The 24,542-nt window shown below is 44.5% G+C and overlaps 1 protein-coding gene across 1 annotated transcript; it reads right to left on the bottom strand.

Moving 5' to 3' along the window:
* Positions 1-19,873: 19,873 nt before the first annotated feature.
* Positions 19,874-22,754, bottom strand: GPR75 (G protein-coupled receptor 75). The gene is made up of 2 exons (XM_069768880.1): positions 22,628-22,754; positions 19,874-22,350 (listed from the first exon to the last, which is right to left on the bottom strand). Exon 2 carries the CDS (start codon positions 22,087-22,089, stop codon positions 20,476-20,478), a length of 1,614 nt encoding a protein of 537 aa, XP_069624981.1. The 5' UTR covers positions 22,090-22,350; positions 22,628-22,754; the 3' UTR covers positions 19,874-20,475.
* Positions 22,755-24,542: the final 1,788 nt, after the last annotated feature.

The raw sequence follows: 24,542 nt of genomic DNA, 5'->3' as shown, positions 1-24,542 counted from the left end.
TTTAAAGATTTTTCTGTATTTTCAAGACTATGAAAATTGTACATTCATACTGAAGGCATCAAAACTATGAATTAACACATGTGGAATTATATACTTTACAAAAGTATGAAACAACTGAAATTATGTCTTATATTCTAGGTTCTTCAAAGTAGCCACCTTTTGCTTTAACCCCTTCATGACCCAGCCTATTTTGACCTTAAAGACCTTGCCGTTTTTTGCAATTCTGACCAGTGTCCCTTCATGAGGTAATAACTCAGGAACGCTTCAATGGATCCTAGCGGTTCTGAGATTGTTTTTTCGTGACATATTGGGCTTCATGTTAGTGGTAAATTTAGGTCAATAAATTCTGTGTTTATTTGTGATAAAAACGGAAATTTGGCGAAAATTTTGAAAATTTCGCAATTTTCACATTTTGAATTTTTATTCTGTTAAACCAGAGAGTTATGTGACACAAAATAGTTAATAAATAACATTTCCCACACGTCTACTTTACATCAGCACAATTTTGGAAACAAAATTTTTTTTTGCTAGGAAGTTATAAGGGTTAAAATTTGACCAGCGATTTCTCATTTTTACAACGAAATTTACAAAACCATTTTTTTTAGGGACCACCTCACATTTGAAGTCAGTTTGAGGGGTCTATATGGCTGAAAATACCCAAAAGTGACACCATTCTAAAAACTGCACCCCTCAAGGTGCACAAAACCACATTCAAGAAGTTTATTAACCCTTCAGGTGCTTCACAGCAGCAGAAGCAACATGGAAGGAAAAAATGAACATTTAACTTTTTAGTCACAAAAATGATTTTTCAGCAACAATTTTTTTATTTTCCCAATGGTAAAAGGAGAAACTGAACCACGTACGTTGTTGTCCAATTTGTCCTGAGTACGCCGATACCTCATATGTGGGGGTAAACCACTGTTCGGGCGCACGGCAGGGCTTGGAAGGGAAGGAGCGCCATTTGACTTTTTGAATGAAAAATTGGCTGCACTCTTTAGCGGACACCATGTCACATTTGGAGAGCCCCCGTGTGCCTAAAAATTGGAGCTCCCCCACAAGTGACCCCATTTTGGAAACTAGACGCCCCAAGGAACTTATCTAGATGCATAGTGAGCCCTTTAAACCCCCAGGTGCTTCACAAATTGATCCGTAAAAATGAAAAAGTACTTTTTTTTCACAAAAAAATTCTTTTAGCCTCAATTTTTTCATTTTCACATGGACAACAGGATAAAATGGATCCTAAAATTTGTTTGGCAATTTCTCCTGAGTACACCGATACTTCACATGTGGGGGTAAACCACTGTTTGGGCACATGGTAAGGCTCGGAAGGGAAGGAGCGCCATTTGACTTTTTGAATGAAAAATTATCTCCATCGATAGCGGACACCATGTCGCGTTTGGAGAGACCCTGTGTGCTTAAACATTGGAGCTCCCCCACAAGTGACCCCATTTTGGAAACTGGACCCCCCAAGGAACTTATCTAGATGCCTAGTGAGCACTTTAAACCCTCAGGTGCTTCACAAATTGATCCGTAAAAATGAAAAAGTACTTTTTTTTCACAAAAAATTTATTTTCGCCTCAATTTTTTCATTTTCACATGGGCAATAGGATAAAATGGATCCTAAAATTTGTTGAGCAATTTCTCCCGAGTACGCCGATACCTCATATGTGGGGGTAAACCACTGTTTGGGCACACGGCAGGGCTCGGAAGGGAAGGCGCGCCTTTTAACTTTTTGAATGGAAAATTAGCTCCAATTGTTAGCGGACACCATGTCGCATTTGGAGAGCCCCTGTGTGCCTATGCAATGGAGCTCCCCCACAAGTGACCCCATTTTGGAAACTAGACCCCCCAAGGAACTTATCTAGATGCATACTGAGCACTTTAAACCCCCAGGTGCTTCACAGAAGTTTATAATGCAGAGCCATGAAAATAAAAAATAATTTTTCTTTTCTCAAAAATGATTTTTTAGCCTGGAATTTCCTATTTTGCCAATGGTAATAGGAGAAATTGGACCACAAATGTTGTTGTCCAGTTTGTCCTGAGTATGCAGATACCCCATATGTGGGGGTAAACCACTGTTTGGGCGCACGGCAGGGCTCAGAAGGGAAGGCACGCCATTTGGCTTTTTAAATGGAAAATTAGCTCCAATCATTAGCGGACACCATGTCGCGTTTGGAGAGCCCCTGTGTGCCTAAACATTGGAGATCCCCCACAAATTACCCCATTTTGGAAACTAGACCCCCAAAGGAACTAATCTAGATGTGTAGTGAGCACTTTGAACCCTCAAGTGCTTCACAGAAGTTTATAACGCAGAGCCATGAAAATAAAAAAAAAAAATTATTTTCTCAAAAATGAATTTTAGCCCGCAATTTTTTATTTTCCCAAGGGTAACAGGAGAAATTTGACCCCAAAAGTTGTTGTCCAGTTTCTCCTGAGTACGCTGATACCCCATATGTGGGGGTAAACCACTGTTTAGGCACATGCTGGGGCTCGGAAGTGAAGTAGTGACGTTTTGAAATGCAGACTTTGATGGAATGCTCTGCGGGCGTCACGTTGCGTTTGCAGAGCCCCTGATGTGGCTAAACAGTAGAAACCCCCCACAAGTGACCCCATTTTGGAAACTAGACCCCGAAAGGAACTTATCTAGATGTGAGGTGAGCACTTTGAACCCCCAAGTGCTTCACAGAAGTTCATAACACAGAGCAGTGAAAATAATAAATACGTTTTCTTTCCTCAAAAATAATTTTTTAGCCCAGAATTTTTTATTTTCCCAAGGGTTACAGGAGAAATTGGACCACAAAAGTTGTTGTCCAGTTTCTCCTGAGTACGCTGATACCCCATGTGTGGGGGTAAACCACTGTTTGGGCACACGTGGGGGCTCAGAAGGGAAGTAGTGACTTTTGAAATGCAGACTTTGATGGAATGGTCTGCGGGCGTCACATTGCGTTTGCAGAGCCCCTGGTGTGCCTAAACAGTAGAAACCCCCCACAAGTGACCCCATTTTGGAAACTAGACCCCCAAAGGAACTTATCTAGATGTGTGGTGAGCACTTTCAACCCCCAAGTGCTTTACAGAAGTTTATAACGCAGAGCCGTGAAAATAATAAATACGTTTTCTTTCCTCAAAAATAATTTTTTAGCCCAGAATTTTTTATTTTCCTAAGGGTTACAGGAGAAATTGGACCACAAAAGTTGTTGTCCAGTTTCTCCTGAGTACGCTGATGCCCCATGTGTGGGGGTAAACCACTGTTTGGGCACACGTGGGGGCTCAGAAGGGAAGTAGTGACTTTTGAAATGCAGACTTTGATGGAATGGTCTGCGGGCGTCATGTTGCGTTTGCAGAGCCCCTGGTGTGCCTAAACAGTAGAAACCCCCCACAAGTGACCCCATTTTGGAAACTAGACCCCCCAAGGAACTTATCTAGATATGTGGTGAGCACTTTGAACCCCCAAGTGCTTCACAGACGTTTACAACGCAGAGCCGTGAAAATAAAAAATCATTTTTCTTTCCTCAAAAATGATGTTTTAGCAAGCAATTTTTTATTTTCTCAAGGGTAACAGGAGAAGTTGGACCCCAGTAATTGTTGCGCAGTTTGTCCTGAGTATGCTGGTACCCCATATGTGGGGGTAAACCACTGTTTGGGCACACGTCGGGGTTCGGAAGTGAGGGAGCACCATTTGAATTTTTGAATACAAGATTGGCTGGAATCAATGGTGGCGCCATGTTGCGTTTGGAGACCCCCTGAAGTGCCTAAACAGTGGAAACCCCTCAATTCTACCTCCAACACACCCCTAACCCTTATCCCAACTGTAGCCGTAACCCTAATCACAACCCTAACCCCAACACACCCCTAACCACAACCCTAACCCCAACACACCCCTAACCCTAACCACAACCCTAATTCCAACCCAACTCTAAGGCTATGTGCCAACGTTGCGGATTCGTATGAGATTTTTCAGCATCATTTTTGAAAAATCCGCGGGTAAAAGGCACTGCGTTTTACCTGTGGATTTACCGTGGATTTCCAGTGTTTTTTGTGCGGATTTCACCTGTGGATTCCTATTGAGGAACAGGTGTAAAACGCTGCGGAATCCGCACAAAGAATTGGCATGCTGCGGAAAATACAACGCAGCGTTCCCGCGCGGTATTTTCTGCACCATGGGCACAGCGGATTTGGTTTTCCATATGTTTACATGGTACTGTAAACCTGATGGAACACTGCTGCGAATCCGCAGCGGCCAATCCGCACCGTGTGCACATGGCCTAATTCTAAAGGTATGTGCACACGCTGCGGAAAACGCTGCGGATCCGCAGCAGTTTCCCATGAGTGTACAGTTCAATGTGAACCTATGGGAACCAAAAATCGCTGTACACATGCTGCGGAAAAACTGCACGGAAACGCAGCGGTTTACATTCCGCAGCATGTCACTTCTTTCTGCGGATTCCGCAGCGGTTTTAGAACTGCTCCAATAGAAAATCGCAGTTGTAAAACCGCAGTGAAATGCGCAGAAAAACCGCGGTAAATCCACGATAAATCGGCAGCGGTTTAGCACTGTGGATTTTTCAAATCCGCTGCGGAAAAATCCGCATAGGACCAGAATACGTGTGCACATACCGAAACCCTAACCCTAGCCCTAACCCTACCCTAACCCTAACCCTAACCCTAGCCCTAACCCTACCCCTACCCCTAACCCTAGCCCTAACCCTACCCCTAACCCTACCCCTAACCCTACCCCTAACCCTACCCCTAACCCTAACCCTAGTTCTTACCCCAACCTTAGTGAAAAAAAAAAAAATTCTTTATTTTTTTTATTGTCCCTATCTATGGGGGTGACAAAGGGGGGGGTCATTTACTATTTTTTTTATTTTGATCACTGAGATAGGATATATCTCAGTGATCAAAATTCACTCTGGAACGAATCTGCCGGCCGGCAGATTCGGCGGGCGCACTGCACATGCGCCCGCCATTTTGGAAGATGGCGGCGCCCAGGAAAGAAGACGGACGGACCTCGGGCGGCCAGGTAAGTATAAGGGGGGGAGATCAGGGCACGGGGGGGGCGTCGGAGCACGGGGGGGTGGATCGGATCATGGGGGGGGGTGGATCGGAACACGGGAGGGAGGATTGGAGCACGGGGAAGGATTGGAGCACGGGGTGAGGGATCGCTGTGCGGGGGGGGTGGATCGGAGCACGGGGGGGGGGGTCGCTGTGTGCGGGGGGGGGATCGGAGTGCGGGGGGGTTTGATTGCAGCACAGGGGGTGTGATTGGTGCACGGGGAAGCGGACAGGAGGACGGGGGAGCGGAGCACAGGACGGAGGGGAGCGGACCACAGATCGGGGGGGTGGGGGGGCGATCGGAGGGGTGGGGTGGGTGCACATAAGTGTTTCCAGCCATGGCCGATGATATTGCAGCATCGGCCATGGCTGGATTGTAATATTTCACCAGTTTTTTAGGTGAAATATTACAAATCGCTCTGATTGGCAGTTTCACTTTCAACAGCCAATCAGAGCGATCGTAGCCACGAGGGGGTGAAGCCACCCCCCCTGGGCTAAACTACCACTCCCCCTGTCCCTGCAGATCGGGTGAAATGGGAGTTAACCCTTTCACCCGGCCTGCAGGGACGCGATCTTTCCATGACGCATATGCTGCGTCATGGGTCGGAATGGCACCGACTTTCATGACGCAGCGTATGCGTCAAAGGTCGGGAAGGGGTTAATGACTGCTTTGCACACTCTTGGCATTCTCTTGATGAGCTTCAAAAGGTAGTCACCGGAAATGGTTTTCACTTCACAGGTGTGCCCTGTCAGGTTTAATAAGTGGGATTTCTTGCCTTATAAATGGGGTTGGGACCATCAGTTGTGTTGAGCAGAAGTCTGGTGGATACACAGCTGATAGTCCTACTGTTAGCTGCTTTTTTCTTGCCATAATACAAATTCTAAGTAAAGAAAAACGAGTGGCCATCATTACTTTAAGAAATGAAGGTCAGTCAGTCCGAAAAATTGGGTAAATTTGAAAGTGTCCCCAAGTGCAGTGGCAAAAACATCAAGCGCTACAAAGAAACTGGCTCACATGAGGACCGCCCCAGGAAAGGAAGACCAAGAGTCACCTCTGCTTCTGAGGATAATTTTATCCGAGTCACCAGCCTCAGAAATCGGAGGTTAACAGCAGCTCAGATTATAGACCAGGTCAATGCCACACACAGTTCTAGCAGCAGACACATCTCTACAACAACTGTTAAGAGGAGACTTTATACAGCAGGCCTTCATGGTAAAATAGCTGCTAGGAAACCACTGCTAAGGACAGGCAACAAGCAGAAGAGACTTGTTTGGGCTAAAGAACACAAGGAATGGACATTAGACCAGTGGAAATCTGTGCTTTGGTCTGATGAGTCCAAATTTGAGATCTTTGGTTCCAACCACTGTCTTTGTGCGATGCAGAAAAGGTGAACGGATGGACTCTCCCACCATGAAGCATGGAGGAGGAGGTGTGGGGGTGCTTTGCTGGTGACACTGTTGGGGATTTATTCAAAATTGAAGGCATACTGAACCAGCATGGCTACCACAGCATCTTGCAGTGGCATGCTATTCCATCCGGTTTGCGTTTAGTTGGACCATCATTTATTTTTCAACAGGACAATGACCCCAAACACACCTCCAGGCTGTGTAAGGGCTATTTGACCAAGAACGAGAGTTATGGGGTGCATAGTCACCAGACCTGAACCCAATCGAGATGGTTTGGGGTGAGCTGGACCGCAGAGTGAAGGCAAAAGGGCCAACAAGTGCTAAGCATCTCTGGGAACTCCTTCAAAATTGTTGGAAGACCATTCCCGGTGACTACGTATTGAAGCTCATCAAGAGAATGCCAAGAGTGTGCAAAGCAGTCATCAAAGCAAAAGGTGGCTACTTTGAAGAACCTAGAATATAAGACATATTTTCAGTTGTTTCACACTATTTTGTTAAGTATATAATTCCACATGTGTTAATTCATAGTTTTGATGCCTTCAGTGTAAATGTACAATTTTCATAGTCATGAAAATACAGAAAAATCTTTAAATGAGAAGGTGTGTCCAAACTTTTGATCTATACTGTAAATCTTACCCTTTTACTAGTTATTTTGTGCACATTGTTATCAATCTAGTAGTGCATCATATAGTCAATACAGGCCGTCTGGCCCTCTGTTTCTTACCTTCGGTCTTATAGGGTTTAATAGGAGTGCGGGGACAGCCATCGCACGAGCGGGGTGCCAGTCTTGTGTTTCTTAGACACATACACACACACACATACACATACACACACACACACACACACACACACACACACACACACACACACACACACACACACACACACACACACACACACACCCCGTATTTTCAGGTGTATAAGACGACTGACCCCCAACTTTTCCAGGTAAAATATAAAATCTTCTCAAAAGTCGGGGGTTGTCTTATAGGGTGGGTGCGGAGCAATTTGCGGTCGACGTATATAGTGGGGGGGAGTGGTCCCGATGACGAGGGTTATGCAAAAAAGAGAGAGAGCGGTGCTGTGAAAAACACTCCTCTTTCACTCATCTGGCTCACCCTTGTATCCCATTATCTCCTTCTCTGCTTCTGCTTCACTTATATCTTCCCGGTGAGGCGCCCCCTCACCTTGTCATTGGGGTCGCTCCCCCCACAATATGCGGCGACCGCAGATTACTCCGCACCTGCCCTATAAGACGACACCTGGCGCATAAGACGATACCCGACTTTTGAGAAGATTTTCAGGGGTTAAAAAGTAGTCTTATACGCCAGAAAATACAGTGTATGTATATATATATATATATATATATATATATATATATATTCACAGATTTTTCTTCCCTATTATCTCTCAGCCCAGTATATTTAGGCATTTTTCACTGAGGGGGGGTTTTCTCTATTTTATCATAGATTTAATAATAAAGGTTATATTTTATAAGAGGGGCTTCTCTTTTGGTAAGCTGTTATATTTTCACCCCTGCGCATATATTGGTTTGTAAGAAAAATCTAGTAACACCATATAATATCTTAAAGGGGGTGTCCGGTATAAAACGACAAGTCAGCAGTCACATAGCGCGCACTATGCCCTGTAAGGATTCTCGGGTGTCAGCGTCGTTCATGTGACCGCAAGTAGGCGATATGCATAGTCTCGGCCACAATCCAACTAGACTGTTTCCAAGGTTGCACAATATATTTGCACCGAAAACCTGATTCTGGCCAGGACTATGCTTATCGCGTACCTGCAATCACTTGTCTGCAGCTCCTTTCGCTGTCACCCGACAATAGTGACAGTGAAAATCTCCATACAACAGCCATGCATTCTATTATATGTTGGGAATTTCCACAGTTGGTGTATAGTAAGTTAGTTCTGCACTTAAAAAAATATGCAGAATGATTTGGGGGCAGAAACCCTGATTCCAGCATTATATCACTTACTGGCCTACTTGTCTCAATTTTGATAAAATCCCTGCTTTATCTTCTGCGGATCTAGCGGTTCTCTGAATAAGGCCGGTTTCACACGTCAGTGGCTCCGGTACGTGAGGTGACAGTTTCCCCACGTACCGGAGATACTGACTCACGTAGACACATTAAAATCAATGTGTCTCTGCACATGTCAGCGTGTTTTCACGGACCGTGTGTCCGTTTGGATAACACGGAGACATGTCAGTGTTCGTGGGAGCGCACGGATCACACGGACCCATTAAAGTCAATGGGTCCGTGTAAAACATGTACCGCACACGGATGTTGTCCGTGTTTTACTCTGACCCATTAAAGTCAATGGGTCCGTGTAAAACACGTACCGCACACGGATGTTGTCCGTGTGCAGTCCGTGTTTTACACTGATCCATTAAAGTCAATGGGTCCGTGTAAAACACGTACCGCACACAGATGTTGTCCGTGTGCAGTCCGTGTGCCGTGCAGGAGACAGCGCTATTGTAAGCGCTGTCCCTTCCCCGCGTGTGGTGCTGAAGCCCCATTCATTTTTTCTTCTCCAGCACCGTAGGGGTGGAGCCGCATATTCATTACTGTAATAAGTGGCACCACGTGACCGCTCATACAGGAAGAGCTGCGACGCTGAAAGGATGTAAGCGCCGAGGGAGCAGGGTAAGTATTTTAATGCCAGCGGGGAAGCGCACAGGGAGTGGGAGGGGGCCGATTACAGGCAACTTTATTTGAAAAACAAAAATAAATTAAAAGAAAAAAAAAAAGATTATTACTGATGTTCAACGTAAGCACACGGATAATTCCGGTACCGATTTTTCCGGTACTGGAATTATCTGGACGTGTGAGACTGGCCTAATGATGTATATATCTCGCTGCCACCACTGATTGGCTGCTTTCTGTGTATCCTGTTCATAGGCAGAAAGCTGCCAATCAGTGGTGGAGGCGGGATTACCCAGAGCTTATGAATATGGAGGACTACATGGCAGCAGGTTTACTAGTTCTCTAGTAATCATCTCCTTCTGATAAAAGTGAAAAAATAAACCAAATTTTAAATATTAGTAATAGAAAAAAAATCATTAAGGAAGGGACTGTTAACACTGTGAGAAAAAAATTCAAATGATATGCCAAAAGGACTGTCGGTAAAAATTTGCCACCATTTCTCAAAATACATTTTGGCGCTACATCACTCCACAGCCGGGCAGTGACATATCGCAGGGCCCATGTTCAGCTTTGTGCAATTTGTGTGCGCTTCTCCCCGGGATTATTGGCTGCTTGATGGCTTTTCCTTGCCGCTCTCAGGCTTCACTATTTATCATTATTATTTATTATTAGTATTATTATCTTTGCTCTGATCGGAGCACAGACCAGTGTGATGATGGTAGATGGTGAAGCTGCAGAAATGCAGGGAATATTCTTCTAATAAAGCAGCACTATGTCCCTTGGAGCAGCGTTCTCAGTCTCTCTGCCTGCATATTAGAAACTTGCGTCTTGCAGAGGGATCAGCGAAAAGACGCACCATCCACAAAAAGGCAGCGCATTTCAATTGAAAAATAGGTACATAAAACAAAGGTTTTTAGATAGATATGCAAATTGCCTCTTCTGAGAAAAAGAGGACTTAAACTCTATAGCGCCACCTGTTGGAAGTAGCGATCCTACAAGTCACAATCAACCCTTTAACGAGTCGTGCGATATGACTTAGGATAAAAGCCAAATTAGTATCTCAATTCGCAGACACGGTGTTTCGGGCTGTTGGCCCTCGTCAGTGCGAAGCATGAGAACTGATTTGGCTAGGTGAGAGGCTCTGGGCTGGGGTCTAAGGGGTATCGTTTCTCCTTGTGGAGAGTGTTATACCATCTCTGGCTTGTCAAGGTAAGGAGGCTCCTCTGGGAAATATAATATGCAAATTGCCTCTTCTGAGAAAAAGAGGACTTAAGGTACCGTCACACTCAGCGACGCTGCAGCGATATAGACAACGAGCCGATCGCTGCAGCGTCGCTGTAGAGACTTCAAACACAGCAACTCCAGAACGATGCAGGAGCGATCCAGTGACGTAACGGCGACTCACTTATCATTGTAGCTGGTTGTTGGCTCCATGTAAAACGTTGTTGGCGTCGTTGCTTTTGATGTCAAACATGACGACACACGCCGACCTGACGACCAAATAAAGTTCTGGACTTCTAGCTCCGACCAACGATGGCACAGCGGGATCCAGATCGCTGCTGCGTGTCAAACACAACGAGATCGTTATCCAGGACGCTGCAACGTCACAGATTGTTGTCGTTCTCGTTGCAAAGTTGCCGAGTGTGAAGGTACCTTTAAACTCTATAGCGCCACCTGTTGGAAGTAGAGACTACTCTTATTTGTAGTAAGTCCTGTTTGAAAGTACTTGGGAATGTGAATCATTCATTATATATTTATGCACTGCATTTTTGCCTATTTTTCTTTATATGTAAAGACAATGAAATCTCTTGTGCTGTTTATTTAAGGTCGATTTACATAATTTTAAACTCTTCCTAGGACCAATTTTTTTTTTTTTTAATTAGGTCCAGATACACAAGACCATGGAATTTTAAGAGTGTGTACTTAATCTTGCTTATGAGCTGATGTTTGGGTACAGTTGGGCTGAACCCATGCACCTTACAAGGTCTACCAATACAAATCTGAATTACTTTTATCTGTATGACCACCTACTATACAGTGTTAAGAGAATGGCCAATATCCATGAAGACCATAAAGTCCTTACCTCACCGGGTATCTTGTGCACTATCATACACAACACAACCAAGCTATCCTTGTGATCATGGGCAGTCTTGTATGCTGACCTAATCGCAGAAAGACAGGAGAGTCTGGGAATATAAACTGATGATGACCTTTGACACTCTTAATGCAGGAATGAATGTGTCACATGGATTTATGTCTTTTTACATCAACTAAGGAACTTGCCCCTCAGACCGTGAAGGGTCATTACAACAGAGACCCTAATCACAGGACAATAAAACAATCCTTATCTAAGAATTGGCCCAATATTTATGGACGTAACTGTTTATCACCCATGGTAATTCTGCTTCATGTCACCTGGCTTATCCATGGTTTTTTTTTTTCCCTTTTTTTTTTTTTCCTATACTATGTTGTGCATAAATATGTGATTCTTCAGAATTTGTTTTAGTCTTTGCCTGATGAAGAGACCTGTGTAGTCTCGAAAGCTTGCAATTTGTTACCATCTTTTCAGTTAGCCATTAAAAGGTATCAACCACTGAGGACTCTCAATTCTAAATATTTTTCTTATACAGCCAGGCAGTGATGTTCTCTTTAAATTCACCAATATTGGCTGGATCTGCCAATTCTCTGATATGTGTATAGTGGATTCCCAACAGATTCTGCCGTTGGAATATCAAAAGCAGATGCATTTAAAGGGCGCTGAGATAAGCTTTGAGTTTGGGAACAGTTCTCGAGAACACTGGAACAATAAACTGAGCAGAGTTTTCCTTTGCATGGTGGCATCGGGAGAGATGGCTGTCGGCTGAACAATCCATTGTCCAACCGCTATCTAATGTGTATGGTTTTTTTTTATATTATGAACATAGGAGGATGCAGTGATCAACAGATGTCCACCATAATCAAAAAAAAAAAAAAATATATATATATATAATTAGCTGAAGAGCCCGGTGTTGCCTGGGCATAGTAAATATCTGTGGTTAGTTATAGCACGTCACTTCTCTTATTTTCCCATCACTCCTCTCATTTTCCCAATCACATCTTTAATTTTCCCCCTCACATCTCTCATTTTCTCCCTCACACCTCTCATTTTCTCCCTCACTCCTCATTCCCGCCTAACACTTGTCATTTCGACCTCACATCTGTCATTTTCCGATCACTACACTATTTTCCCTCACTCCTCTCATTTTGCACTCACACCTTTTCATTTTCACCTCACACCTCTCATTTTCACCTCAGTATATACATGTTTGTCATCTCCCTTATATATAGTATACACCTGTATGCCATCTCCTGTATATAGTATATACCTGTATATAGTATATACCTGTATGTCATCTCCCCTGTATATAGTATATACCTGCTGTGTGTCATCTCCCCTGTATATAGTATATACCTGTATGTCATCTCCTCCTATATATAGTAAATACCTGTATGTCATCTCATATATATAGTATATACCTGTATGTCATCTCCTCATATATATAGTATATACCTGTATGTCATCTCCTCCTGTATATAGTATATACAGTTAGGTCGATATATATTTGGACAGACAACATTTTTCTAATTTTGGTTATAGACATTACCACAATTAATTTTAAACAAAACAATTCAGATGCAGTTGGAGCTCAGACTTTCAGCTTTCATTTGAGGGTATCCACATTAAAATTGGATGAAGGGTTTAGGAGTTTCAGCTCCTTAACATGTGCCTCCCTGTTTTTAAAGGGACCAAAAGTAATTGGACAATAGACTCCAAGGCTATTTCATGGACTGGTGTGGGCAATCCCTTTGTTATGTCATTCTCAATTAAGCAGATAAAAGGTCTGGAGTTGATTTGAGGTGTGGTGCTTTCATTTGGAAGGTTTTGCTGTGAAGTAAACATGCAGTCAAATGAGCTCTCCATGCAGGTGAAACAAGCCATCCTTAAGCTGCGAAAACAGAAAAAAACCCATGCGAGAAATTGATACAATATTAGGAGTGGCAAAATCTACAGTTTGGTACATCCTGAGAAAGAAAGAAAGCACTGGTGAACTCATCAATGCAAAAAGACCTGGGCGCCCACGGAAGACAACAGTGGTGGATGATCGCAGAATAATCTCCATGGTGAAGAGAAACCCCTTCACAACAGCCAACCAAGTGAACAACACTCTCCAGGAGGTCGGCGTATCAATATCCAAATCTACCGTAAAGAGAAGACTGCATGAAAGTAAATACAGAGGGTTCACTGCACGGTGCAAGCCACTCATAAGCATCAAGAATAAAAGGGCTAGACTGGAATTTGCAAAAAAACATCTAAAAAAGCCAGCACAGTTCTGGAAGAACATTCTTTGGACAGATGAAACCAAGATCAAATTCTACCAGAGTGATGGAAAGAGAAATGTATGGAGAAGGCGTGGTACAGCTCATGATCCAAAGCATACCACATCATCTGTAAAACACGGCGGAGGCAGTGTGATGGCTTGGGCATGCATGGCTGCCAGTGGCACTGGGTCACTAGTGTTTATTGATGATGTGACACAGGACAGAAGCAGCCGAATGAATTCTGAGGTATTCAGAGCCGCCATACTGTGTGCTCAGATCCAGCCAAATGCAGCCAAACTGATTGGTCGTCGTTTCATACTACAGATGGACAATGACCCAAAACATAAAGCCAAAGCAACCCAGGAGTTTATTAAAGCAAAGAAGTGGAATATTCTTGAATGGCCAAGTCAGCCACCTGATCTCAACCCAATTGAGCATGCATTTCACTTGTTAAAGACTAAACTTCAAACAGAAAGACCCACAAACAAACAGCAACTGAAAACCACCACAGTGAAGGCCTGGCAGAGCATCAAAAAGGAGGAAACACAGCGTCTGGTGATGTCCATGAGTTCAAGACTTCAGGCAGTCATTGCCCACAAAGGGTTTTCAACCAAGTACTAAAAATGAACATTTTATTTAAAATTATTGAATCTGTCCAATTACTTTTGGTCCCTTTAAAAACAGGGTGGCACATGTTAAGGAGCTGAAACTCCTAAAACCTTCATCCAATTTTAATGTGGATACCCTCAAATGAAAGCTGAAAGTCTGAACTTCAACTGCATCTGAATTGTTTTGTTTAAAATTCATTGTGGTAATGTCTATAACCAAAATTAGAAAAATGTTGTCTCTGTCCAAATATATATGGACCTAACTGTACCTGTGTGTCATCTCCCCTGTATATAGTATATATCTGTGTCATCTCCTGTATATAGTATATACCTGTATGTCATCTTCTATATATAGCATATACCTGTATGTCATCTCCTCCTGTATATAGCATATACCTGTAGTAATCTGCTCCTGTATATAGTATATACCTGTGTGTCATCTCCTCCTGTATATAGTATGTACCTGTATGTCATCTCCTCCTCTATATAGTATATACCTGTGTGTCATCTCTCCTGTATATAGTATATATCTGTGTGTCATCTCCCCTGTATATAGTATATACCTGTGTGATCTCCTGTATTAGACCTCGTTAACACGTTATTTGCTCAGTATTTTTACCTCAGTATTTGTAAGATAAATTGGCAGCCTGATAAATCCCCAGCCAACAGGAAGCCCTCCCCCTGGCAGTATATATTAGCTCACACATACACATAATAGACAGGTCATGTGACTGACTGCTGTATTTCCTATATGGTACATTTGTTGCTCTTGTAGTTTGTCTGCTTATTAATCAGATTTTTATTTTTGAAGGCGAATACCAGACTTGTGTGTGTTTTAGGGTGAGTTTCGTCTGTCAAGTTGTGTGTGTTGAGTTTTGTGTGGCAACATGCGTGCAGCAACTTTTTGTGTGTCGAGTTGCATGTGACAGGTTAGTGTAGCAAGTTGTGTGCAGCAAGTTTTGCGCATGGCGAGTTTTGCACGTGGTGAGTTTTATGTCTGGTGCCTTTTGAGTATGTGCAAGTTTTGTGTGGGGCAACTTTTGCATGTGTTGCAAATTTTGTGCATGTGGCAATTTTTCCGCGTGTGCAAGTTTTGCGTGTGGCGAGTTTTCCATGAGGTGAGTTTTGCACTTGTGGCGAGTTTTGTGTGAGCCTAGTTTTTGCATGTGGCGAGTTTTGCGCGTGGTGAGTTTTGAGCGGCGACTTTTGTGTTTCGACTTTTATGTGGCGAGGTTGGTGTATGTGTGGTGAAATGTGTGCTGAGGGTGGTATATGTGTTCAAGCACGTGGTAGTGTGTGGCGCATTTTGTGTGTGTGTGTTCATATCCCCATGTGTGTGTGCCATCGCTCTCATTCTTTAAGTCCCCCTTGTTCACATCTGGCAGCTGTCAATTTGCCTCCAACACTTTTCCTTTCACTTTTCCCCATTATGTAGATAGGGGCAAAATTGTTTGGTGAATTGGAAAGCGCGGGGTTAAAATTTCACCTCACAACGTAGCCTATGATGCTCTCAGGGTCCAGACGTGTGACTGTGCAAAAATTTGTGGCTGTAGCTGCGACGGTGCAGATGCCAATCCCGGACATACACACACATTCATATATATATTCATTCTTTGTGCATGAAATATGAAGCCTAGTAGTCCTAAATCGGAGACCTCTTTCCCCTGGAGAATGTCAACCCTCTACTCAATTTGAGGTCTTCTGAAGCGTGTTGGAGCTTAGAAGGCCAGTTACACACTTTCATCATTCACAGTCTGAGTTCAGACCACAATGTCTTGATCGGTTTCCTCAAAACCAAACTCAACAGCCTCGTTAGGCCAATTGCCAAACTCATCATTGGGATACGTTCTCAAACCGTGAATGTTGGACATGTGAAACCAGCCTATGTTGTGACGGCATGGTGGCTCAGTGTAGCTTTACAGCACTGGTGATCTTGGTTCAAATCCCACCAAGGACAACCTCTGCAAGGACGGGTGTGAAAAAACAACAACACAAAGACATACTGGTTGGAGGTTTAGATTGTGAGCTCCGGTGATGACAGTGATGATGATTGTTTTCATTGCTTTTCACAATCATTGGTGCTATATAAGAGAGTTAAGGTACCTTCACACATAACGATATTGTTAACGATATCGTTGCTATTTGTGACGTAGCAACGATATCGTTAATGAAATCGTTATGTGTGACAGCGACCAACGATCAGGCCCCTGCTGGGAGATCGTTGGTCGCTGAATAAAGTCCAGAACTTTATTTCGTCGCTGGATCGGCGTGTGTGACACCGATCCAGCGATGTCTTCACTGGTAACCAGGGTAAACATCGGGTAACTAAGCGCAGGGCCGCACTTAGTAACCCGATGTTTACCCTGGTTACCATGCTAAAAGTAAAAAAAAAACAAACACTAGATACTTACCTACCGCTGTCTGTCCTCCAGCGCTGTGCTCTGCTCTCCTCCTGTACTGGCTGTGAGCCGGAAAACAGAGCGGTGACGTCACCGCTCTGCTTTCCGGCTCACAGCCAGTACAGGAGGAGAGCAGAGAAGCAGAGAAGCAGAGCGCAGCGCTGGAGGACAGACCCGAGTTACCCGATGTTTACCCTGGTTACCGGCATCGTTGGTCGCTGGAGAGCGGTCTGTGTGACAGCTCTCCAGCGACCAAACAGCGACGCTGCAGCGATCCGGATCGTTGTCGGTATCGCTGCAGCGTCGCTTAATGTGAAGGGGCCTTTAAGTAAAAATAAAATGACCATGTGAGATTCCTCAGTTAAGGTACCGTCACATTAAGCGACGCTGCAGCGATATAGGCAGCGATGCCGATCGCTGCAGCATCGCTGTTTCGTCGCTGGAGAGCTGTCACACAGACAGCTCTCCAGCGACCAACGATGCCGAAGTCCCCTGGTAACCAGGGTAAACATCGGGTTACTAATCCGATGTTTACCCTGGTTACCATTGTAAATGTAACAAAAAACAAACACTACATACTTACATTCCGGTGTCTGTCCCCCGGCCTCAGCTTCCCTGCACTGTCTCAGCGCCGGCCGGCCGTAAAGCAGAGCGGTGACATCACCGCTGTGCTTTACGGCCGGCCGGCGCTCACAGTCAGTGCGGGAAGCTGACGGCGAGGGGACAGACACCGAGGCCAATCATCTGTGCCTTTATAGCCTTTTTACTAGGCACTGCTCCTAATAGCCAGATTCCTACTCCACACTGATGAGGGGCAAAAACCCCGAAACAGCTGTCTGTGGATGGATACCATGCTTGGCATAGGTGGCTTTCCTTCATAGGATGCTGCCCTTCCCGTGGTTGTTCCTTCCCGGGGAAAGGCCTGGCTATTCACTGCTTGCGTCGAGAAACACGTGATGGTGTCTCCGCAGCTTCTTTACATGCATCTGCATATTTCCCATAAGGGATGGGGGCAGTGTTCTGGAATCACTGCGTTGAGAAACACGTGATGGTGTCTCCGCGGTGTTGGATGTTTTGGTCTCCCCGAGGCCAATCATCTGTGCCTTTACAGGGTAAACATAGGGTTAGTAAGCGCGGCCCTGCGCTTAGTAACCCGATGTTTACCCTGGTTACCAATGAAGACATCGCTGAATCGGCGTCACACACGCCGATTCAGCGATGTCTGCGGGAGATCCAGCGACGAAATAAAGTTCTGGCCTTTCTGCTCCGACCAACGATGTCACAGCAGGATCCTGATCGCTGCTGCGTGTCAAACACAACGATATCGCTATCCAGGACGCTGCAACGTCACGGATCGCTAGCGATATCGTTGTTAAGTCGCTCAGTGTGAAGGTACCTTTAGGCTGTGTTCACAGGTCCTATAATCATCCATTAGAACAGATCCAGCAGCAATCCGTTGGGTAAACGTTATGCAGACCACAACTTTTTTTTGCCCGTTTAAAAAAAACTGATTTCAACTGGATTTTTTTTTTTTTAAACATTGAAGTCTTGTTTTCTTCTGTTTGAAACTGATCCACTGAGCAAAAAAACAGATCCCTTTTCAAATGAAATAAAATTCCATAGACTTCAATGTAAAAAAAAAACCTGATTTTTTTTTTTAAGCTTGACAAAAAAGTTGTCTGGACAACTACTGGCTACTGGATGCTACGGATCATAAGTGCACGTGTGAACACTTACTTAGATACACAGGATATGTCTAAATGTAGAAGGCTGGTTGCGGTTTAACTGTTGATGGAGGCTCCATATCATGGCATGATATATTCTAGCTTCACATTCTCAGTGTTTGCATTTGCTTTTGTCTGTTTTAATAACTTAATTTTCCTAATGCAAACAATGGCTAAAATTTTTAAATGAGTTTATACCACCTTTTGCCATAAACTGCCCCAACAGTTATAAGGAGTGACTGCAATTTCCAAATATGAAGCCTACCTGGACACACATAACCTGTAGAAAAGATCTGGCTGCGCCCATCATCTACTACAATTGCCTTTTGTGCACATACCAGTCTCATATGTCCCGGAACTGTCCTCTTCTTCAATGGGCGGTTCCTCTTCATCAGCATTCTGTCAGCACACTAGTTGCCGTAACATGACTTTCTCTGTCTTTTTTTCCATCAGCTCCCAGCATGCACTGTAACTGGCTTGTTTGCACAGAGTTGAAGCCTATATCTGTTCTGCCTACATACAGTTTGTAAGGAAGAGCAAAGCCAAATCCCACCCCCCCACCAAACACTGAAAGGACAGGGTAGAAGAGCTCGCGTGATTTTCGGAGGGTGAAAAACCATTTACTGACTCGTTATAATTTTGCCTAATAACTTTGATTGGATTTCCCCAAGAGTAATCCCAAAAATCTTGGCCTCAAGTATTGAACATTATCACTGACCCACTGTATGGCCAAACCCCCACAATATATAGTGTTGCCCCCACTTTCTGAGCTTTAGGTACAGTTTTGTCACTTTGAGTGCTGGAACAAATAATGGTGATCCAAAACTCACCTGATTTTTATACTTACCATTCTAAGCAGAAAGTCAGACTACAACATACCAGCTACTAAAAAATGTTTAAAGAAAATTCCCTACATGTTAGCTCTTACATTGAATCGTTGTCAGACAGGAGATTATATGATTCCTGAGATCAAAGGTAAGTAACTTTCTAAATGGTCTCCATTAAAAATGTTGTACTATTTTGCGGCCTCAGTTTCTAAATGTCCATTATCTAGTCGAGAGATGTACAAAAAAAGAATACTAATCCTCCAGAGCTCCTGATAGATCTGATACCTGCTCCCTTCTCTCTGTGATAAAGACAGCAGGAGACAAAGAGAGGGGGTTATACACAGATTTGCAGTGGAGAGGGGAGAAAGTATTTCAGGGATGGCAGACAAAACAGGGTATAGACAAAGAGGAAAGCAAATTAAAACGATATAAGTGCCATATTGGAGATGTTCTGATACGAGAAAGCAAGTGAAGACAATAGCATCCTTGATACACACAGAGCTGACATCCAGCCTATATTACTGAGAAAGACACTCCCATAAGAGGAAAAATCTGAAACCTGGATCAGTCTGCAAACCGCATATCGGGAGATCTAGAAAAGGAATAAATGAAAATTGCTGACTAAAACATAGGGCAATTTTATTAACTAAATGTAACCACTAATTTGTAAAAAATCATTTGTTCATGTCAAGGGTGTCTATAGCCAATAAGGATGTAACTGAGCAGAAATCCAATATTGCTGGTGAGTTAGCATAATATGTGCAAAAAAGAATTGCTGGAGTGTTACTTTAATTACTACATTTGTTGCTACGAGTCGCATAAAAAGACGGCTGATTAATTTGCAGTATTGCATCTGTTTAATCATGAGCAAGATAACAGAATACAATTTGTTTTTGTTTTTTTCACAATGATGAGACTGCCGCAAATATTTAAAATCATTACTATCTTCTTACAAAACTTGCCCCCAAAATGTTTGCTCACAATTAAACATATTTTACATCTAGTACAAAAATACATATTAATAATAAAAAACTCATTTGCCCCATTCTATCTATCAAACGCCAAAGGTCACTTTCCCAAATGTCTGTTCACCACATACTCCAAAAAACCATCCGGAATGACGCCCCAACTCCCTGATAACGTAGAAGATCCAGGGATAATCAAATGTATATGTTGTATGACGAGGACTAAAATCGCATCCAATAACAGTGCTCAGATCATAGACTTATAAAAATGAGAAGTGGTCGGGTTGGAGGATCCCCATATGCCAACTAAAGAATACAAAAGAGTAGTTCTTCTTGTTATCGGGAAGTGTTAATAACGTTTTATGAAAAATATCTTTTCGTACATTAGTCCTAATACTTAGGAAACTGTAATTTGTAAACCTAAATCTTTATGGCAAGTTTAATAAGATGCATATTCCAGTAGGCTGGCCGTCAGACGGATGGCACGGGTATCTGCTTGGCAGAAGTGGTCTCACACTCTTGCATTAAGTCATTTGTGGTGTGATAATGCATGGCGATATAGGATTTGGCAAATCCGAACGTGGAGTTAACGGGTTGCAGGCTGTTGGGGGTACTTATTTCTTGGGAGGGGCTACTGTTATAGATACTGTAGTAGGGCTCTATGCGGGTATTAATCGGAGTAGAGCTGCTTTGGGCGTAGTGCTGGTGCCCCCCTGACCCCTTAGGGCTCAGGATGCTGTCTTTTGAATGGCTTGGGCCGCACGCTTGGTCGACAAACTTTTTCTGGGGTTTTGGCGACAACATATAAGCAGAATTGGTTTCATGGTGAGACGACTTATTTCGGTTTACTTCCAAGCTGCCTTTGCCCATGGCACGCAGTCTCGTTTTTTGTTTGCAGCATAGAAAGCCAAGGGCGACATACTGGATGCACCACAGCACTCTCCTCCTCAAGCCGGCGCTGTTACGGGAGTAGATAAATGGGTTCAGTCCGGACTTCAAAAAGATGAGTGTGAACCCACAAAGCTCAAACTGGTACAGGATGAAGCTGCTGCTGTTCGTCAACACATCTTGCACCAAAGAAATGCCCAGCGGTAGGCAGCAGATGAGGACAGAGAGCACGATGACTACACAAGTCACCACGGCTTTGGAGTCTTTGGCGGTGGACAGGTTGACAGCCGACACCAGTTGTAGCCTGCTGGCCGGCACTGGCATTTGGCTCAGTTTTTTTGTGTAGGCGTGAGTCTGGACGTGCTGAAGTTTATTGTAGTTCTGGTTCCTGTATAACGCTGGGACAGCACACTGCACCCCGTCCACGCCGGGGGCGATGAAGGGTTGAGGCCTTGTAGTGTCCACGGTGATGATGGGACACTTCCTCACCTGGGCATTTTTTCTCAATGCCTGGGCAATCATGATGTAAGAGGCCGACACCACAGCAACACAGAAGGTAAAATCGATCACATACAAATACAGGATAATTTTCCCCTCTCCGCTAATCAAGCTGTACATAGGCAGGCAGATCCGCGATTTTCGTGTCCTCAGTGTAGCCAATGTGGCAAGGGTAAAGCTGGTGGTCCACAGGAGAACCGTGAGCATTAAAGTGCAGGGGAAAGAGGCCGTCCGGTTGGGCTGCTGCCCCAGAACCATCCGCAGTCGGTGAAGCGCGATCACGGCTACCGTTTTTAAAGACATAATAATAAATCCAGAACTGGTGAGATGAAAAGTAAAGCAAAAAGCGTCAGGAACGTTACTGCCGGTGTCAAAAAACAAGACGAAAGCAAACATGGGAGCAGAAATGCAACAGATGAACAGGTCGCAGAAGGACAGGTTCAGGATCATGAAGTCAAAGTTTGTCCGAAACTTCCTAAAGGCGGGATCGAAAAAAGATAAAAACACCACTAAGTTCCCATAGGATCCCAGGCAGAAGATAATGACCAGCAGGAAGGTGCAGGTGACCAGCGTGGCGGTGTGGATGATCTGCTGGATGTCCCTCAGCGTCCCGTTACCGACGTGAGACACTGAGGTGCTGTTGACGTAATCATATCGGGTCTGGTCTGCAAACTCTGTCATTCTGTCTGATAAATTCATGATTAATACTGACGGGGTCCAGGAGGGCGCCGGTGCGGGTGTAGCCCCGGAGGAGACGGTCCCCTCTCCCAGGAAAGTGCATGAAGGAGGCAGCGTCTTCTAGGAGCCTCACTGCAGGCCAGGATGGATGGCGATGGGCAGGAGCCGGCCGGGCACGGACACACGCAGGATGCACGGAGCCATGGCACGAGTATATACCGTATACCGCTCCTCCTCACATGCAATGCTCCAGCTGCTGATGCTGCGGGATTTCCATGCCACCTACAACACAAGACTCCATTTTATCACAACATCACAACAACAACCCCCATCATCAGCACCAGGCTGTGGTCAGTCCTCCCCTGCATCACATGCCCCCTCCTCCACCACCATCAGCACCACCATCAGCAGCAGCAGCAGCAGCCTCCCTCTGGCCGCAGGGCCCATTACCATCAGCAGCCAAATAGCTGCACTCATCCATGAGGGCATGAGGCTCTGCAGGGATGCTGGCAGAACATGGCGCTCTATGGGCGATACGTCATGCGGGCAGCCTTCATACCTTGCGGTAGCGCCGTTGTCCGCCGCTGGATGACACGAACCGGAGACCGGAGGACCGGGCACTACATTGCCCGCTGCAGCCAGCGCAGCCCCGCTCCCCACTAACAACCAATTGCCAATGTCAGGGCACTCTGCCAATAGCTGGCCGCGTCTCATCGGCATCCAGGGATGAGGGCTATGAGAGGAGGTCGCTGATTGGTTGGAAGAAGGCAGAGCTGTTGATGGTAAGGAGATAGCGCTATAGACACAATGGCCCCTACTGTTATACGATCCGGGGGTCCTATGTGTATCTTATAGAGAGGTGACAGGTCAGCAGTGTCAGTCACAGCTATGTATATGCATCACTGTCACATTTCAATGACCATCATCTTATCGATTATATATACTGTAAGAGGAGATGATGGTCATCAATACATTGAAATGTGACAATGATGTATAGAAATTCCTGCTCAATATTACAATTGCAACACCAAGAATTGATAAGTCGTGGAATTATGTAAATCACAGGATCGGTAGACATGGTAATAATGATGAAAAAAGGGAGAAACTAAATATTGAAAATATCTTGATTTATTCAGTATCGAATATAATCGCCACACGCAGAGACTGGTATGGTGGCAGCTCACTTAGCAATTACCGATTGATGGCGTCCCAGATGTGCTCGATTGGAGACAGGTCCGGAGACGCTGCAGGCCACGGTAGCAAGTTTGGGTCCTGAGGGCTGCTCACAGTGTCACAAGTAACGTGTCGTGGCGTGTGTGGAAAAGCGGCACATGGGACACTGTGGAGAAATGGCCGTACCACTGGATCCAAGACCAAGTGAATGGAACACCGAGCCCTTATGCTGCCGTCACACTGGCAGTATCTGGTCAGTATTTTACCTCAGTATTTGTAAGCCAAAACCAGGAGTGGAACAATCAGAGGAAAAGTATAATAGAAACATACGCATCACTTCTGTATTTATCACCCACTCCTGGTTTTGGCTTACAAATACTGATGTAAAATACTGACCAAATACTGAACGTGTGACGGCAGCCTTAGTGTACGTGGGATGAAGGCTAGAGAGGTGTAGCCAGGGCCTGTCTGCCCGTGGGCCGCCTTGTCAACTACGTTGTTAAGAGAATCCATGCTCTCAAGACACCGATACTGTTAAGAGTCGTGCCGGAGCACAAAATGGCAAACTCCATCACTTACCCCAGTAGGCGATGGGTGTCAGAAATATTGAACACTGGGGAGAGGAAAAAGGAACCAGAATGCACAAAGGAAAAAACTTTATTGACACAGTAGTTAAAACACGTTTCTGTACCCAGGTGTTATGTTATGCTTGACCCATGCTATATATAATACTACTAGATTGTGGCACGATTCTAACGCATTGGGTATTCTAGAATATGCATGTCCCTGTAATATATGGACAATGATGATTCCAGAATTCGCGGCAGACTGTGCCCGTTGCTGATTGGTCGAGGCAACCTTTATGACATCATCGTCGCCATGGCAACCATTATGACATCATCGTCGCTGTGCCCGTTGCTGATTGGTCGAGGCCTGGCGGCCTCGACCAATCAGACGCGCGATTTCTACGTCGATGCTGTGCCGGTCTCTGATTGGTCGAGGCCTGGCGGCCTCGACCAATCAGAGAGCAGGGATTTCCAGGACAGACAGACGGAAAAACCCTTAGACAATTATATATATAGAAGATACGGGATTGTTTCGTGTACAATTTTGCACTTGCATTTGCGCTTCTATGTGTTTTATTCCTATAGAGCTGGTGTATATTTATTGACTTGTATAGAAGCAGGGTGAATGTGCGGTTCTGATTTCACTGTTTTTAGTATGTTTTAACTACTGTGTCAGTAAAGTCTTTTCCTCTTTATTTTCATACTGGTGGTGTGCATTCTATATAAGTGGTTTCT

Source organism: Ranitomeya imitator, chromosome 5 (assembly GCF_032444005.1).
Source record: "Ranitomeya imitator isolate aRanImi1 chromosome 5, aRanImi1.pri, whole genome shotgun sequence".
Classification (NCBI taxonomy): domain Eukaryota; kingdom Metazoa; phylum Chordata; class Amphibia; order Anura; family Dendrobatidae; genus Ranitomeya; species Ranitomeya imitator.
The sequence above is the reverse complement of the archived record's forward strand: the minus strand, read 5'-3'. Positions and strand labels throughout refer to the sequence as shown.